The 20,060-nt window shown below is 33.7% G+C and overlaps 1 protein-coding gene across 3 annotated transcripts in view; it reads right to left on the bottom strand.

Moving 5' to 3' along the window:
* The window catches only part of LOC113397708 (uncharacterized), a 196,517-nt gene that overhangs the window by 143,069 nt on the left and 33,388 nt on the right, over positions 1–20,060 (bottom strand). For all 3 annotated transcript variants that reach the window (XM_026636151.2, XM_026636154.2, XM_064218606.1), the window contains exons 4-7: positions 17,155–17,319; positions 3,684–3,854; positions 2,589–2,692; positions 1,697–1,821 (exon numbers count right to left, since the gene is read on the bottom strand). In XM_026636151.2, the coding sequence (XP_026491936.2) occupies positions 1,697–1,821; positions 2,589–2,692; positions 3,684–3,854; positions 17,155–17,319 (565 nt within the window). The remainder of the gene's footprint in view (positions 1–1,696; positions 1,822–2,588; positions 2,693–3,683; positions 3,855–17,154; positions 17,320–20,060) is intronic.

Here is a 20,060-nt window from a genome sequence, read left to right as displayed (position 1 = left end):
CTCAAATAAATTACAAATTGCCATTCTAACACGAGCATTTTAAGCCAGCTGCACGCCAATATGACAGATTTAATACTTTTGGCGTCAGAGCCTTTCTCGAATGTTCAAGATACATTTACGAGTCTATCGCAACTCATTTATCAAAATCGATCCAAGAGTTTGGGCTCTAGGTCCTAAAATACATGTCCGCTTACTCTCAAAATGTATTGAGAATGTTATAGCACTTTGTATCACACGGCTTCGCCATCAGATCATGTAAAAAAACTTTTTACAGTTTTTGCTAATACAAATATATGCATAGAATAAGAAACACATAATTTATCTTACTAAAATTATACAACCAGAGTACTAGTATCTTCAAATATCTTATGCTTTCTAATAAAAGGATACTTGTAATCAAAGAAATTACAGTGGGAGTCACCTTTGGCGTCCATTACTTAAATAAATTGGATTTTGGGGCAAGTGAAGAGATATACGTTGCATAAATATATTTATCAGAAAAATAATATTATCTCCATGAAGTTTCGGATTTTGTAAAAAAGGTCGTGACTGGATACGATAGTCAAGTAGAAAGTTTTGACAATTGTTTTCAGTTCGGTTGACGAAATCCTAAAAAACTAGTCAATTAATTGTAACTCTATTTTTTTTAAACTATCTCTTAGGCTTTCTGGATAACCTTAACGCTGCTGGATATTCTTTCTGTCAGTGAACACCAAGCTCTTATTATATAATTAGTACCTTTATTATTCTATATAATACTTATATGTAAATGTTCTTAAATCAAAATAGATAGACTAGAAATTAAAAAAGTTCATACTCACGACAAATTAAGTTCGGCGTAAAGAAAGTTAGCTAAATACGCCACAAGAGAATTGATCTTACATTTTGGACCAAACATCAAGACTTGATAAATTTCGCAATTCTCCCCTTAACTATACGATCGTACTTACGGAAATATCCCGTTTGAGTAATCAATTATGACCACATAAGGTTTGTATTACAACTTTCTAGGACGATGGTAATTATACAAATGGATGATCAGTTTATTTTTCGAGAGAATTTCACGTAACGATAATCTCGTTTAATGTGGAAAACTATAGGCAAATTATATTATTATTAAAAGTCATTAAATGATAAGATTTAAACGAATGCATTTATAGTATAGAAAGCTTACGAGTAGAATAGAATAAACGTTATTGAAAACGATTATCACTTTTTTTTATGATATCGATAGGCGGACGACCAAATAGGTCATCTGATGGTAAGTGGTCACCACCGCCCAAAGACAACGGCGCTGTAAGAAATATTAACCATTCCTTACATCACCAATACGCCACCAACCTCGTGAACTAAGATGTTATGTCCCTTGTACCTGTAGTTACACTGGCTCACTCACCCTTCAAACCGGAACACAACAATACTGAGTACTGCTGTTTGGCGGTAAAATATCTGATGAGTGAGTGGTACCTACCCAGACGGGCTTGCACAAAGCCCTACCACCAAGTAAGTTGTTTTGAATGCCAAACAACAAAAAATAATATTACTCTGAGGATATTTTGTTACGAGTGTGACTGCGGTTATGTTATGTCCGTTGTGCTTTTATGACACTGGCTCACTTAACCTTCAAATCAAAACACATATTTGACAACAGAATGTTATATTCTTCTTAGGTCTAATACAAAATTTATTTACTGACCTTGCTCGCAGACGTATCCAGCCACGGTGATGCCAAGACCAAGAGCAGAGTCCTTATTAAGATCTACTTCGTAACTTAAAGTCTCCGGTTCTCCCGTGCCTCGCACCGCCATATCTAACGGTAACCTGAACAGTACGTTTTGTAAATGAAATGCTAAACATTCTGAATATAATAACAATAATTATAATAAATATTTAAGAAGAATTTATAGTTTACTTAAAAGATCGGAAAGATAAATAATATTATTAATAAAATTAAACAAGTCTTCATTGCTGTTCGTGTAGAATTACATTAATTTAAATGAAATAGTAAGTTAGTATATAATTAGAAATAAAACTGCTATACTTTTCGATAGATGCTCGATTGCGAGATTTTTTAAACAATTGCAAAACGCTTAAAATAACCTACATTTCATTAAAACATTTTTGTGAGACTTAAGGGATTGAGAATATGACTGACCATCACGAAGTTGCATACAATTACACAACGATAAACACTCTATCTAAAATATTAAGAGTCAGAATTCCTGATTGACAAGATGTAATTACGCCGGGTACGTAACGACTAAAATCATACAATTTACATTTATAATGAAACAAGCATACATATGCAAGCCTTAATTCTCTTGTTATTTCCATTGTTAATGATTACTTCGATATCATATTTTTTCTTTATGACGTCATTAAATTCCAACGAATACTAAGAATTATTTGAATGTTGTATGATGAACTTGATTTTAATGATCTTAACTTTATTTAAATATGAATTAGTTTCTACACGATTCAAGGACCATATTCAAAATATATCAATTTAAACTTATTTTTTAAATAATAATGAGCATAATATTTTAATAACTAAATATTTATTTTTTTATAAGCGGTACCAATCTCACCTAACAGGTGGTGGCTGGGGTTCCGAAGTAATTATAAGTGGTGGTGGACGAGGTGACGGTGCAAGTGCTCCTCTTGGTACTACTGCCACGATTGATGCTACAGGCTGTTCATCAAACATTAATAAAATATTATTAGCGAATAATATACGAAGTTTATATTAAAATAAACATAGTATTCAAACCAGATATTTTCTCAAGTGATCAAGTAAAAATAAATAAAAGTATCATCAAAATTGGTTTAGTAATATTTCAAACAATCAGGGAAGTATTTAATTATACAAAAAACTATTACACGAACAACTGTAAAACATTTCCACAACTGCAAAAGTATATTGCGTCGTAGTCGTTAAAAATAGAATTTTAAAGCGTCTCATCTCAATAAATTGGTAGCATTCATAAGGAAAATTTTATTTATCATTCGACTCGTATTCGAAGGTGTATTAAAAACTGTGAGAAAGTATTAAAGTGTCGAATCTGGAGAAATAAGCTTAAACACTCCTTGGAGGAGACCTTAGCCTAGCAGAACATTTGAAATATGTTTTAATTTTTTAATTGAAAAACCTTAGACTTTTCTGTAAATTATATCCAGGACCTCAAGATATGTAGCATACGGTACACTTTTTTAGCGAGACGCTTAGAGTTAGGTAACCATTTACTCTCGGTATAAACATTATGTTCCAACGTTTTGCTACGAGTAGGTCGCTCATAAAGAGTTACGAAGGTCAGGTCAATTGTTCAGTGATTTGATTTGATAAAAAAGATTAATCTATCAATCAATCTTGATTAAAACAGAACGCAGATCCTGTAAAAATACCGGAAAAACATTCAACACAACTACACTTCAACAAAATGTTGTAATATTTTTTTTTGAGTTAAGAAACTAAATCTTTTGGATAATGTGTAATGTGTAACCAAACTTTTATTATGTAACTGTTAGACTTCGCAGCCAAGGTATGTTCTTAAGGGAAGTTTTTAACTTCATTGCAACAGCTTCATTGCGAGAATTTTAAAAGGAAATGTTACTTTACTGCATCCATCTGAATTATCTTATAAACATTTTAGTCTACAATTTTCTAAGATCTCTTTCAAACTTACCCGATGATGCAATCTTTCCTCAATGATCGTGGGTGGTGGTGACGGAGGAGTCGTGTCTTCGGATAGAGCCCCAAACCCATCATGCCCCGCTTCAGCCAAGCCCCGTTCCAGCTCTATGGGGTCAGCTAGAAGCCGTGAGGGTACGATTGGTGCCTGAGACGCACCGAGAGACTGTTGACAAAAATTGCAAAATATTAAAAAACATTTTAATAATATGTACATTTATATATTTTTGTAAATATTGGACAACATCACATACATTACTCTGATCCCAATGTAAGTAGCTAAAGCACTTGTGTTATGGAAAATCAGAAGTAACGACGGTACCACAAACACCCAGACCCAAGACAACATAGAAAACTAATGACATTTTTCTACATCGACTCGGGCGGGAATCGAACCCGGGACCTCGGAGTGGCGTACCCATGAAAACCGGTGTACACACTACTCGACCACGGAGGTCGTCATTATATATTTATGGTACTGGTATTATTATTTTGATTGTTTTTTCTCAGTCAAGGGTTTAAATCGTCATGGATATTGCCGTGCTGATTCTATTAATATCCCAATTTTTCTTTATAATCAACGGAAGAACTTAAAATAGAAACCCGAAAAAAATAGTATCTTGCTAATTGTATTAGCAATAAAAAAATTCGCTTACAGATTTTTACACAGATAAAAGACACAAAGTTACTTACATCGAAACAATAAATAAAGGCACAGTTAAGTGCCGATCGTAAGCTGTTATTACTACGAGTTAATTACATTGAAGCATATGACATGAATTTGCAACGACGCTGCAGTCAAGAACCACTTAAATAAGCAAGGAATTATAAATGAATAAAGTCTCATTTCTTCTCGTACAAAGTGCCTTCCTAAAACCCCTCTTGCACGTGCTAATTGCAACGCCTAGTTTCCTTCGTTGTTTATTCAGAAAATAAAAACTACTTGATTCTATGTTATAAAGCTGTAGTCACGAGTACATATCAAATCAAATGAAAATATACTTTATGTAAATAAGTTGTTTCACTTCACTTTTCATACGTCATTATTTAAGGTTAATTAAAATAAAACTCGGTGCGTCTCAGGCACCAAGTACGGCAAGAAACTAAGTAGCTGCTCATTTCCGATAATTAAATTGTATAGGTATATTAATTAACTACATTTGATTTATTATTTTTCCGGTATATAAATCAAAGAAGACTAACTTCACGCTTTTTTATTATGTATAAAATGTTAATCCAGTAATACTATGTATAATTTTTTTCCCTCTCATATAAAATTTTGTAAGATAAAGTTACTGTGGCTTCCTACGGCCTGTGATTACATGGACCTTTGAGCTACCGACTTTATAAGGGATTTAATGAGCGTCAGAACGGGCAGAAAGGAATAGAGTATAACTGTGTTTGAGCCCACACTTGCCCACTAAATTGTCCTCAGTGAGTCCTTGAGAATGAGTGTCATGGTCATCATCAGTCATGGTGTATATTCTGTTGTGTAAAGCAAAATATACAGAACTTATCCCGTAGTTGTTTCTCAAATATTTACGATAATCCCTTTTTTATATCCTAGATACAGTAATTTAATATTTTTTCTGTGCTGTATCAATTCCATACCCAGACTTCATATACCAATAAAATTATATTTAATATCATGTCAAAGTTTGGAAACCAAAATATCAAATATTTCTTAGTACGGTCAGTCCATGCCTACAGAACTTATATGTTATTCAGCCTAGTTAAATCTAGGTTGGCCATTTCAAAGATTAATGTGAAAAGTTTGCAAGCCGATATGTGGTTATTATATGCTCCGTAATTGTGTTCGTTAAAGAACTTGTTTTATAGAAACCTGCTCCTTTGAATTTGGAAACTAGTTTTAACGATTTAATTTCGTAACTATGAAGTTGTTACTGAGATAAGTAACTTTTGGTATCCAGGCTAATATAGTGCCTATGAAAGATGGACTTTCGCAAACAATTCTAGGCATTATTATTCTAGGTAAACATAACTAGACAAATTGGTTAATAGGCCACTTAATGGTGAGCAGTCATTAGCATTTTAAGAGTTATTAGACATCTCATACACGGCCAATGCGTTACCAACCTTGGGCACCAAGATGTTTGGTCCCTTATGTTTTTGTTACACTGGCTTACTCATCCTTCAAACCGGAATACACAACAATAATAAGCATTGTTCCTTTGCGTTAGAATATGTGATGAGTGGGTGTCGGTGTTACCTACCCAGACGTACTTGCACATAACTCGACAACCTAGTATATATAGTTACCACCTCGTATGTATAGAATCGGAATATGTTTGTAAATGGTATTTTAGTGCAAAAAATATATATACCTAGGGTTTGTTTTGCATTTGCAAACTTTATCGGTATGTTTGATTAAAGCAGCATTGAAAAGTGTTTAATGGGTTAAATATAATGCATATATTTTTTATTTTTAGACCCTTGAAACGACATCGGCATATTCAAATTAGTAGCAAACAAGTTCTTGTACAGTGTGACAGCACTATAGGCATTTACATTATTAGTTAAAAAAAAAAAAAGACACGACACTCCTACATTCATGTTTATTAATCGGATCTACGGCGAAAACTTCCTACATTTGTACGAATTGTAGGAATAGCGAAGGTATTTTGAATCGGGTGACTTGGAATCGTTTCTGAAACATTTATGTAACTGTTGCGAGTCTATTGAACAATTTGAAGTATTCCAGACGTGTATTATAATCTGCTGGGTATGGACAGATTCTATCCTTGATAGCCAGAGAAGAGAATTTTAGAGCAAAGTCATGAAAATTTACGAAAATGTGAACGGCCTCACCAGACGCCCAGCGACGATCTTTATAGTATACACGGCATGCACATGCATAGGGAGTATAGAGCGGTGGTAGAGTATGACGGCGTATCATACCATTTGCTATGTGTCCGTACTACCCTCAAAGCGTGGCATTAGGTGTTTCTCATCGAAAAGAAATTCAATCATATGTTATTTATAAGGGCGTGCATTAAGGCGCTTGTGATGCATAAAACGAGGTTGTTCATATCAAAAAACATTCACAACAAAGATTTTTTAGTTCTTTTATTTAGCACGTAAACAATTTCAGTACGCACGTCAGTTATGATACATTTACAAACACGCATTATTCAAGATGGCAGCCAATGTTCGCCCCCAACCAAGACGAAAACTTGGATTGACACTTAGAGGCCACGTCGTTATTACTTTAGTGCTTTCCTACGACATATTTTCTTATTCTGAGATATACGGCATTTTTACATCTCATTGCAGTTCCATATGTGTGGATATTATATACGAGTACATTACGAATGACTGAGTATCAAAAGAGAGTGAGTCACTCGGCAAGTATAAGAAGCTTTTATTTTATGCTAACCAAATGGAAAGACTACCACCGTCCATGGACATCTGCTACACCGGAATGCTCGTAGGTGCGTTGTTGGCCTTTAAGTAATGAGTAGGGCCTTTTGTTTAAGGGTTCCCAAATCGTATCTGTTTGGAAAAACCACAGAAAAAGCTGGTTCCACAGAATGATTGTGCAAGACAGAAAATGACTTAAGAATTGTGCTTTTCAAACATGGTGTTGTTGTTAGCAGCCTCTAAATTTCCCACTGCTGGGCTAAGGCCTCCTCTCCCTTCGAGGAGAAGGTTTGAAGCATATTCCACCACGTTGCTCCAATGCGGGTTGGTGGAATACACGTGTGGCAGAATTTCGTTGAAATTAGACACATGCAGGTTTCCTCACGATGTTTTCCTTCACCGCCGAGCACGACATGAATTATAAACACAAATTAAGCACATGAAAATTCAGTGATACCTGCCTGGGTTTGAACCCGAAATCATCAATCAATGTGAGCTCTCATTCAAAGACAATTACAATTATAATAACGCACGCAATAGAAGCTGTCAAATACTTTTATTTATATTCCAATAAAATTTGGTTGATATAAATTAAGTACGAAGAGAATTTATTTCATTTAACACGACTATTTATATTGTTAGCAGTTGTGGTAAATTCCATAAAACGTTTTAAACACCAATTCGAACAATAATCGAATTATTTCAGCTCATAAATAAACGTTAAAATTGTGGTTTTTATCACAAAAACATTAACGAAATGCTTTCAATGTATACTCATTGTAAAATAAAATAAAGTTTATTTATATTATGATTCATTCAGAGAAAAGTGACGCTAAAATTTATATGGATAATATTCAACATCTCATAAATTAGATACGAAGTAATTTCTTACAGAATTGTTATTCCTGAGAATTTAGTGGAAATGTCATTAGTGCTACTGACAGCAGACCAAAAAAGATTAGAACAATAATTATTTTAGGGTGTTTTATTTGATCAGCTATACTTACAAAAACGTTTAACCAAATTAACGTTAAACGCACTGGCGTAACTACTAAGTCTGGAAAGGTAAATTTCGCAACAAAGATGTTTTAGTAAGCATCCGCTATTACCCAAAGTTCAGGAAATTTCAACTTTATGTAGGGTAACTTTGTATGATTTTTTTTTGTACGATGTCGGGATGGATAGCTGTTATGCTATAAATCAATTGTATGCTTTGCAGGTTGGTGGTAGTCTGAGTCTGTGGTAGTGTGGTGGTAGTCTTAACATTCGATCAGTACATATTTAGCAGTTTAATTACAATACTTTACTGTTCCAACCTTGCTTGGTTGGACCGAGCTGGTGCTCAATAGTATTTAATACTGTATTTAGTGGCACTTTGCACGTATAAATATTGGCTTATACATATATATTTTACGCACGGCCAATTTCCATGAGTAATGTTGAGTTCACCCCCCAAGTGACCCATTCGCTCGTCTGCCTTCCTAATGTAAATTAATTAAAAAAAAGGCCGAGATTCTTGACTTTTTTACGGTAGAATCTACATTCCGAACTGATGGTTGCTTCATGTTTAATGGATTTTATTTAATTTGCAATTCAAACATGTTTGCAAGTCTACTTGAATAGAGATTAATTTGAATTTTGATATATGATCATAGGGCGATTAGGATTATAAAACGTAATTGCTTTGCGATTACGATACTAAAATGTAATCAAATATCGAATTCTACTTTTCACCCAAATAGTGCGCAGCCCAGAGAAGTAATAGGCAGAACTAACAGAGCCTGGTAGTTTTTAAAATCTCAATATAAACAATATTATAAACCAACTCAATATATATACGTAAACTGAATCATATGAATTTAAATTGAGACAAACGAACCAACTCAATATAGACCAAGATATATACGATAAACTGGATCATATAAATATTTAAATTTAAACAAACGGTATTCTGTAGTAACAATTTGAAAATATTGAGAATACTGATATGTATTGACATGTATCCCCGACCTTTATAACGCTTTTCATCAAGTGCGCCATCAGCTCATCTTATTAAAAAAATACAAAATCAAGTTGTAAATCTAGTTGATTTATTCACCCCGCAAGTGCTCATACGTCAAATGAGCGTCCAATCCTCCGAATATGAGAGGCATTAAAAGTGCCTCGTGCACAAATTGAATGAACAACTTCATTGTCTATTAATTAAATTTAATAAATATTTATTTGTTTAAATTCACATTATAAATAAGATAACAAAAAACAAATAAAAAAATTATTATATATTTGTATTAATAAAAAACAAATAGAGTCAAATAATTATTTTTTTACAATTATAGGTAGGCATTACAAATGTATTTAAAAAACATTTTGTTAAAAGTAATTAGTTACGACGTATTCACATTAAATTTGAACATAAGACATAAAAGGAAATTGTAGATATTTCGCCGTAACCTAACCATCGGCCAATTGGACGCGACGTAATTAGGCGCTCCGCATCACAGATGAAAACTCGCCGACTAAAGCTGGATATTATATTATGTGTTCATTATAAACGTAATATACGCACTGAATATAACAACCAACTGGAAATTCCTAGCAATAGTCGGTATTGATAGATGACGCTAATTCAATAATTCAATGAATCGCCCAGACTAGATGTGAACGGTGCAAAAATCCTTATTTCATTCACCATTTGCTACCCCGATTACTTCGGGCGCACATCCATTTATTAAGAGCTTCGTAACATAATGTACGTTTCGGCTGTTTGCTTGATGAAAATGTATAACTTTATTAAAGCTTCCTTTTTTTCACTGGGTATTTGATCTAAAATGGTTTTCATAAAAATATATTATATACGAGATTACGTACATGAAAATAATTTAGAAACCTTTCTTCCCTAAAGATGAATACTCTTGCTTTATATTTAAGCGTAAGTAATGTTTATGCTCGAGTACGCATTGATGTATGTGGCCAAAATTTTCAAAAAATAATCATATATATTATTATATTAATAATCTTATATATAAAAATAAGTGGCATTTTTCGTTGTCACTTTATAACTCAAGAACGGGCTCATCTATCCAAACCAAATTGTTCAGACTATTTAGTAGATGGTTTATGTGGAGTTTGCACAAAATCGGTCGAGTGGTTCTTCATTTATCACATTTTTTGTAACAAATGATGTCAATAAATGGCGGGTCATTTTGTTTATGGAGATTTTTAGACGGGGAATTGTCTGTCAAATAAAAGTAAGTATCAATTAAAAATGAGTACACTCATCCACCAGTTTTAATAGGTAATACGTCTTAATTCAATTTATTATTTCCAAATAACCCATGACATAGCATTAAATATTGGCATGTAACTTTGTTCTTATTGTGTTCTTATTTTAAAAATGATTGAGCTGTCATCTTTACATAGTATAAAACAAAGTCGCTTTCTCTGTCCCTATGGCCCTTTGTATGCTTATATCTTTAAAACTACGTAACGGATTTTGATGCGGTTTTTTTAATAGATAGAGTGATTCGAGAGGAAGGTTTTTGTATATAATACATAGACAATATAGTTAAGTAACACTGATAATTTTAAAAGTTTCTAATGTGATGTCGTAAATTTATACATTTTTTGCGCTTACATTGTAAACGCTGGCTGAACCCTACTAGATAGATCAAAATAATGTACTACAGAATTGTACACCTCAAAAATGTCTACAAAAAAGTCCGAGATGGTATATGTCTATCTCTTAAAGATAACCCACAATAAACATTTTTTTATCGTTTACTTTTTATCTGCTTTTAATAGTAAAGAACAAAAATGTAAGCATAGTTTTTATAAGGGCCTACCTACATTGTTTTAAGTACCTAACTAATATTTTAATAAGGCATTTTAATAAGGCAATAAGCGACTGTTACTTGTCCAAACTTGCGTATTCGATATTACGTACAATTTCGTGTACAGACTTGCAAAGCGCTATCCGCCCGACAATGCTTAATACTTGTTCAGACATGAACTTGATCACCACTATAAATACTTGATGCCAAAGGTACCTACCTTTTTTTTTCTTTCGTCATCAATTTGAGAGAATCACTAACAAATTCATAGATTTTGAAATACTCGTAGGGTTACTAAGGATAGAACTAAAAGCACCAATATTAAACAAATTTAAATTTAGTTCATATTTTAGTGTTTCTCTTCAACTGTGATTACGGACACATGCCAATAGGTGGCCCACGAGAAAAATAAGTTTGGGAACTAATGGTCTAGATCCTTAGAAAGCTACTTTTTATTGGGAAAGAAGTACTGTAAAGGATTGAAAAGGGAGATGAAAGGTTGTAAGTTGTTGAAAGAATTGTCATGTTTAGAATTTTTAGAACTAGAAGCACAAAACTTATATTTTAGGCTGTACACTTATAAACTAAAATGTCATGAAACCCACTCAGGAGGGAATTTTGGATATTCCACCCCTAAATGGGTGAAATAGGGGTTGAACGTTCCTATGATTTTTTTGAAGTTAGAAGCATGAAACTTTATTTTTGTGCCACTGATTAAAAATGAGTTGATACGTATTTAAGCGTTTCTGGATATTTTACACCTAAGGGGAGAAATAGAGTTTGACATTTTGTATACAGGTTAGTCTGGAAGTCCGTCATTTTGAAGTTAGAAGCATGAAATTTTATTTTTGGGCTACCGATTAAAAATGATTTGATATTTATTTAAGCGTTTCTGGATATTTTACGCCAAAGGGAAGAAATAGAGTTTGACATTTCGTATATAGGATAGTTTGGAAGACCGTCATTTTTGAAGTTAGAAGCATGAAACTTTATTTTTGAGCTACTGATTAAAAATTTGTAGACACGTATTTAAGCGTTTCTTGATATTTTAGGCCTAAAGGGAAAAATAGGTGTTAACATTTCGTATTCAGGTTAGTCTGGAAATCAGTCATTTTGAAGTTAGAAGCTCAAAATTTTATTTTTGGGCTACCGATTAAAAATGAGTTGATTCGCATTTAAGCGTTTCTGGATATTCTACCCTAAGGGCTGAAATACACACCAATGTGGTATTCAAAGAGGTATTACATTAACGTAACATTTTAATTTAATTTGTAAATTAACTAAAAATGTACGTTAAAATTGATGATCAGCATCGGGGTACGGCAATAACGAACCAACTTGATGATAAATCTGGCCATTAATCTGTAACATGTATGCAATTTTACCTTGAAATTGAAAATGAAAATGAAAACCATGTTTAAAAAACTTTGCAAATTAAAAACCAAAATTTCATCCATTCCGTTATAAAATAAAAATCAAATCAAAATCTCAACAACGCCCCACGTTTATTCGTTTAGCGTCTATCTATAGTTTACCAATATATTGTCTTCTTTATTTGTTTTTAAACTCATATCGAATATATCGTGCAGCTAAAGTTTAGATATTTTGTAAAACTTTAATACAAGTTTGACGAACAAGAATACTGTAACGTATTTTACCTTGACATATTAAACAATAAGTTAAACGTCAGTTTGGTTAAACAAATGGCAGCTAGCCAAGTGAAATCCGAGTTCCATACCATTGACAAAAAAATATCTATGCTTATATAATATATGAGCATAAATTTTATAAAATTGAGATTTGATCGTAGCTATGATTTAAGACTTAAAATGGTAACGTCAGTACTGTATATCACTCATAACGATAAAAAGTTATTGGTATTTCAGTTAATAAATTCTCAGTAACATCTCAGAGTTTAGAGACAGACACCTGTATACTGTAATGTTCTCCGTAGTTGGCTAGTTTCTCTTGAGTTTGGACGCTGTTGCCGATATCTGCCAGGAATACATCATCATCGACATCATCATCATAATACTCAAAATAACTGCAAAGCTCGCTTACATGACGTTCTTATAGAGAAACAACTGAAGAAGAAAATGCGACCTGTGTAGTTCACACTAAAAACAACCCCGTCTGAAGCATAGAGACCTGAAGTCACGTAACTATCAGCGTATCTATCTATTATAACTTGCAGTGGTTGTTTAGTTCTTATCTTGTAAGCTGATTTAGAAGAATTTTCTCTTATCCTATGGAGTTGAAATTCTTCATGTTCTATGATAGATATTCCCTAATTCTATACCAAGAATAAGCTCGAGGAGAAGGAACTACTCAACGACTAACAGCATGAAATTTTGTATATAACCTTGTTTTTTTTCAAGCAGTCTTGCTTTTTTCTATACTTGGTTTTTTAACACTATGGCAATGTGCCACAAATGGCAATTTGTTTTACATACTTATTCGAGTATATTTTAGTATATTATATTTACTATAGATAGGAAAACTGACAAATGGGCCTCCTTATCGTAACCATTGTCCATGAACAACTATACTATAAAAAAAATTAAATATCAATTATTTCGTCAATACGCAACACTCTAAAACTCTTCTGCAAATGTGTTGTAATTACATTCATTATAATTTCGGGAGAGTTCCATTTCCTAGATAACAGGTCGTCGTTGTGCATGATCACGAACGAACAAGCAACATGTGTCGATTGTGTGAATACTTGAATTGTGACCACAATTCGTGTGTATGAATTAGGCAAGCGTAAACCTTCGTGTACATGCGCCGCAGTCACACCAGCGTCGTACCGCGATGTATATATGTATGTACAGCTTCGATGTGATTAAATATCATTTATATCATTTTGTGCGAATGTGTCGACATCAGGTTTTAACAAATACTTATGAATTCTATACAAAATTTTAATGATAAATGTTGTGTTTATTTAAGAAAAACGTCTTAAAGCCTTATTTACTAGATATTGGGTTAATTGATGACATTTTTATGTACCGGAACAACAACTCAATCATTTAAATATGTTGCCGTGACGTCATACAACAGCAACTATTAAAATTGTTGCCTACCCGTTCAAGGGGCTTTTGTTCCTTGGCTTTCGTAAGTTATAGACGTCGTTTCATGACGAGCGTGTTAATCATTTTTGCATTCAAATCAACGGTTGATAGTGTATTGTTTGTTTAATATAAGTTGTAATTTTTGTTTGATTTTAATTTAGTAATTTGTTAATAAATATAATTCCAGGGTTTGCCTTTTTTTTTTAAATAAATAAGTTTGTTTCTTCGAAAAATACAAATATATATTGCTGTATATATATATTTTTTATGTTATAGGGGGCAAACGAGCAGGAGGCTCATCTGATGGAAAGTGATTACCACTTCCCATGGACATCTGCAACACCGGGGGGTTTGCAGGTGCGTTGCGGCCTTTAAGGAATGAGTAAGCTACTACTACATACTAATGGTGTTTAAAGTGGATAACAGTAGTTGCAGCTTTTCAAGGCCGGTGGTTTTCACCTGTGTCGTGGCGGTGGTTGTCACTTGTAAATCTGCCGGCTTACTCACCAACACATGTGAATACGCCCTTGGATTTCACAATAATGGCCGTCGAATAATTTACCCGGATTTGTAGCCCGGAAGTAAGATGACATGCGATTTATTTAAACGGTACTTCAATACTTTGATACTCTTAAATATACCCTTTTATAGAATTTTAAGTAAAGTAAAACATCAACGCGAAAATGGCTAATACTTCTTAAAATGCCTCAATCTTCTGGGACTCGTAAAACCGTTAACAAAGAGTGATGAAAAAGATTCTGAGTTCTCCTCTTCAATAGAAGAGGCTTTTAGAAATGGAGCGTTGGGGCTGCTTTGCATTTAAGTAAGAAAATTACATAATAGATAACTGCTTAAGATAATAATTTTTGTAACTAAATATAGAATCTTATTATGATTTCATATAAATGATTTAATTTATATAAAAATTTATAACTGTAGTCTTATTGAAACATGTCGAGAATTCCTTGAAAAATAGCGTTCGTATAAACTAAAGGCCTTTTCAATACGGTGACATAATAAGTAGGACTCGTGCTCTTCATATAAATTATTCATGCTAAAATTAATCATGGCGAAATACATTTTGTACGAACTGGTGCTCTGGAAATGGGACTGGATCCTATTGTGTGAAGACAAACCAACTAACTCCAGACGGTTGCAAAGGTATATTTAACTTTAACTCATCTCTTGATAGAAAACTTATTATTGGTCCGATTATGACTTTTATTCCTGGATCGGAATCTACGATATTAGATACAAATAAATCAAACAACAATCAATCTCGTCTTTCTGAGTGTAATTTTTTTCTTGGTTGAAAGGTTTTGTGCAAGCGCGTCAGAGTAGAGAATAAGTACAGTTCTTTTCCAGTTTGAAGACTGAATAAGCCAGTGTAACTACAGTTATAATGAACGGCACCAACCTTGGGAACTAAGATGTTATTGACGCATCGGTGATATCAGGAATGATTAATCATTCTTATAAAACCAAAGTCTACTCGCAATAGTCACTTACCATCAAGTGGCTATTTGCCAGTACACCTACCATTATAACATGAACAAAAATAATTTTCATGCATGTATTGATATTATATTATACAGTATGAAGATGAGATGAAACTTAATTTTAATATCTGCTGTTTTAATAGGGCCTTGGAAATGGTAGTCGTACAGAAGCCTTCGGTGCAGCTGCGTGCACACATACCGCATAAAGCGAAGAATCAGTTTATCCTTTTCCTTGTAGTATAGACTAAGATTATGATAAACTAGTATTAGGCCATGGTTTCGTTTTTTTTTTTTTTAATAAAATTTGTAGGTGGACAGGCAAATGGGCTACCTGATGTTAAAAGGTTAACACTCTCCATATAAATAAGCGCTGTAATAAATATTAATCATTCCTTGTATCGTTAATGCATCAATGACCTTGGGAATTAAAATGTTGCCCTTGTACCTGTAGCTACATTGTTTCCGTCCGCCTTCTAATCAGGACACAGTAATACTGAGTATTGATATTGGGATAGAATATATGTTAAGTGAGTTGTTACCCAAACGGGCTTGCACGAAGCCATGCCAAGAAAAGTCCTTGTATACAATTTATAGCTAGTCTACTTATAATATGGCTTTGTGCAGGTTTGATTGGTTCTCTCATTGTTTAATACAACATCAATCAATACTTTATTTTGATATACATATAATATATTGTATTCGTAATAGTATTGATATTTAATTAAATTATTGTAGGCACAAAGGATAAAATGTCTGAAATCAAATAAGTGATTCATTTAATGTTTGGGAGCTTCTTACAAAACAAACTTGTCTATGAATGAGAATCAAGGCGGCTTTCAAAGCCAGACTAACCACTGAGTATTCATGATATTAATCAGTTTTTTAAATTAATCTTGTGCTCAGTATGAGATGTACTGTGCAGTGAAATAACTTTGAACTCTTCTCAAGAGGAAAATCTGCAGGTTTAAAAGCCGTGGGACATTCAGAGGCTATTGCTTCATTTATAAATGATCAAGGTGATCGATACATTTCGACGGGCTATGTGCTCGTCTGCCTTCCATAGATTTAAGAAAGAGTTATATATTCCAAATCTATATTGTTAACATATTATCGAGTAATTATAAAATTATGAAAAAATGACGAATGAGTACAGCCCCATAAGTGATAGACAAAAACACTTAAAATACAGCTCTTCCAGAGTTTTATTACATAGAAACTCTATCCAAATATTTTACAATTTTGATTTAAATTCACATTTAAATTTACAATTATCGTATGAATTTGCGAAGGCTATTATTACAGCCACGAATATCTTCAAGACAACCTTTGATAAGACCTTTAATTTTTGTACGAAAAAGGAGCAAAAATTGTGTTGTTCGATATGAACTAAAATATAGGTGCACATATTTACATACCGAAATATATTTATATAGAAATATTAAATAAATAATATATAAATATAATCTTTTATTATTTTGCTAAGAAAATGATTCTAAAGCTACGATAAATTTTAGGCGTTAAATTTTTTCTACGGAGGCTACAATTGAAACCCACGTAGTCTATATTAGCCGATATAAATTTTTAAAATAAACTTTTAAACTTGAATCGAACAGTACAATTAAGTGGCATGCGATCTACTCGATTGAGAATGCACAGATCACAGAAGTAAAAAAACAACCTACTTGTAATGTCGGTTGCAATGTGTTACTGTGTGCAGGCCGCGCAACCAGCAACCGCACACAGGCCCCGCATTGCCGGAGCACGGCTGCGGCTTGCCGAGCGCACATCCCGACGACGCACACCGCGCCAATACGAAGCAGCATATCGCCGCTGCGTAAGCGGCCATCCTGTAAAAAAACTTTTAATATAGTAACATACTTTTATAAACCAATAAAATAATACGAGAGGAATGAGGCCCCCTCCCCGTTTAAAGATTTAATAAAATCCATCAGGCTGCTCTATTACGGTTTGTTGAAAACACATTTGATATTTTTTATACGTCAAGACAATTTCTATTTACACCTAAACACAATACGAATTACACAGAAGAAATCGGTGGTTCTCGTTCTCACTCGGGTTTGAATTCACAGTCTCCAGTTAAGACTCAGGTATTTTGAGCACTCGCGGCTCTCATTTATTAAAATAGCCTAGCCTAATTTCCATCCCGGCGGTCAATTTGTACGACGGTGTTAGATCTATTATAGTTCGCAAGTGTTTACGCGAACACAGGCGTTCTTTCTATTTCCCTTTTTATCACAGGTTGACAGGATACGACCGTAAATAGATCAGTCGGTGGACCAACGGCTTTATTTGCTTAACGAGTCACAGATTGCTCTTGATGAATTCGTAACGGAAACAGCATTATAATTATAACACATACGACCATTATAAATTTATTTGCTGCATTAATTTCTCTATTTATTTTGCTTTGCCGTGAAATTTCATTAAATTTGAAGTTCTCGTCCCAATCAAATGAGAATATCTGGCCTGACCTACCTTTTCTCGAAGCTTTTCTCGTTTCGTTACTAGCACTGTATAACAGAAAAGTAATGAACATTGAATAAATATTTTATCTTACGCCCATGTGAATGTAGCAAAATGGTCAAGCTAAGCTATTTTGACTAAGTGTTTTGAAGAGCTAGAAGCTTGACTCAGCATGAGATCTGATTACTTTTTAGCAGTGCAAACTCGCGGTCACGTCTTGGCAACATATTACATGAAAATGTTTTTTGTGGGATAATTATATTGAATTTAAGTCGAGTAATTTTATTAATTTATATTAAATATACAACTAAAACAAAAGTTACCCGCTTACTTACGAAATTACTTTTTTCTCAAGTTTCAATAGAATGATAAATTTGTTGAGCCTTAAAGCAAGTGTTTGAAATTGTTTCAGGAATCAATTAATGGACCGACAGGCCTAGAAGGAAGAACTTGTACCGGTTAATAAATAAGTAGAGTAAGATGTGGGAACTGAGGTGCCGATAATATTAGTGCATATTTCAAAATAGATTTATAAGCGTCACTTATATGTATTGGTTCATAAAGACACGAAAAAAACATTGACCGAACTTTGCCACGATTGAAACCCACAGTCAGATAAAATGCACATATTATATCATATTGCACCACATGAATTTTGAGCCTCAGACAAAATTATTATATGCAAAAGACGACGTCTATTCTAGACTATATTCAAAATTAATAACTATACGAACCTACTAAAACTTATTAAGTTTTCATACAAAATTAAATGTAATATGAAAATTCTTCGTCGCCTTCACGTGCAGTCGAGCGCTTACAGAAGATAACAAAACGTTTTTATGTTAACAAACTCGTATTAAGATAAACAAATCTCTTGTTATGCCTTTGTAAAAGGGAATTAGGTTAGCTAATACAGTTCTCATTATCTGTAAAAGATCATCAAGATATGATGTTAAACAGAGGCGCGTACAATAAAGAAACTAAAAAACCATTTCATGATTATTTTTGTAGTGCCCAAATGAAAAAACCACTAAATTAATATACATAAAACTTGTACCAAAAGCTGCGGCATGGTTCAGAAAAGGAATTATTATATCGCTATTAAGATTATAAATGCGAAAGGAACTCTATCTGTTACTTTACGCTGAAACCACTCAACCGATTTAGATGAAATTCGTTATGGAGATAGGTTAGGTCCCGGGAAAGGACAGAGGTTAATTTTTATCCCCGAAATCATCCCTTTAAAGTGTGAATAGGAGGTTGGAAGTTTGCATTTGGGAATCAATGTTTGTATCGAGGTAGAATAGGTGGTGAAGATTTTTGTGTTTTAAGTTTTATAAATATCGGGGGAGGAGGGGTAATTCTGCGGATCCAGCTAGTAATAATATAATATAAGCAGCTTCGCCTCGCAGTTTCATCCGCTTTAAATTTAGACTATTGACGTGACAAGATACATATTATACACAAGAACAGGAGATTCATTGTCTGCTCACTCTACCACCATATACTGTAGTCAAGTAAGCCCTTTGTGCAGTTCGAAGTCGTCATTTTACAACATAAAAATAACATAAAACATAAACAGCCTGTAAATTTCCCACTGCTGGACTAAGGCCTCCTCTCCCTTTAAGGAGAAGGTATGGAGCATAATCCACCACGCTGCTCCAATGCGGGTTGGTGGAATACACATGTGGCAGAATTTCGTTGAAATTAGACACATGCAGGTTTCGTCACGATGTTTTCCTTCACCGCCGAGCACGAGATGAATTATAAACACAAATTAAGCACATGAAAATTCAGTGGTGCCTGGCTGGGTTTGAACCCAAAATCATCGGTTAAGATGCACGCGTTCTAACCACTGGGCCATCTCGGCCCATAAATCAACATAAATCTATACTAATTTTATAAATGCAAAAGTAGCTCTGTGTATCTGTCTGTTACGCTTTTACTTGGTGGCAGGGCTTTGTGCAAGCCTGTCTGGGTAGGTACGACAAACTCATCAGATATTCTACCGCCAAACAGCAGTACTCAGTATTGTTGTGTTCCGGTTTGAAATGTGAGTGAGCCAGTATAACTACATGCACAAGGGACATAACATCTTAGTTCC

The sequence above is a fragment of the Vanessa tameamea genome, chromosome 23, assembly GCF_037043105.1.
Source record: "Vanessa tameamea isolate UH-Manoa-2023 chromosome 23, ilVanTame1 primary haplotype, whole genome shotgun sequence".
Lineage (NCBI taxonomy): Eukaryota > Metazoa > Arthropoda > Insecta > Lepidoptera > Nymphalidae > Vanessa > Vanessa tameamea.
This window is presented reverse-complemented; position numbering and strand designations above follow the sequence as displayed.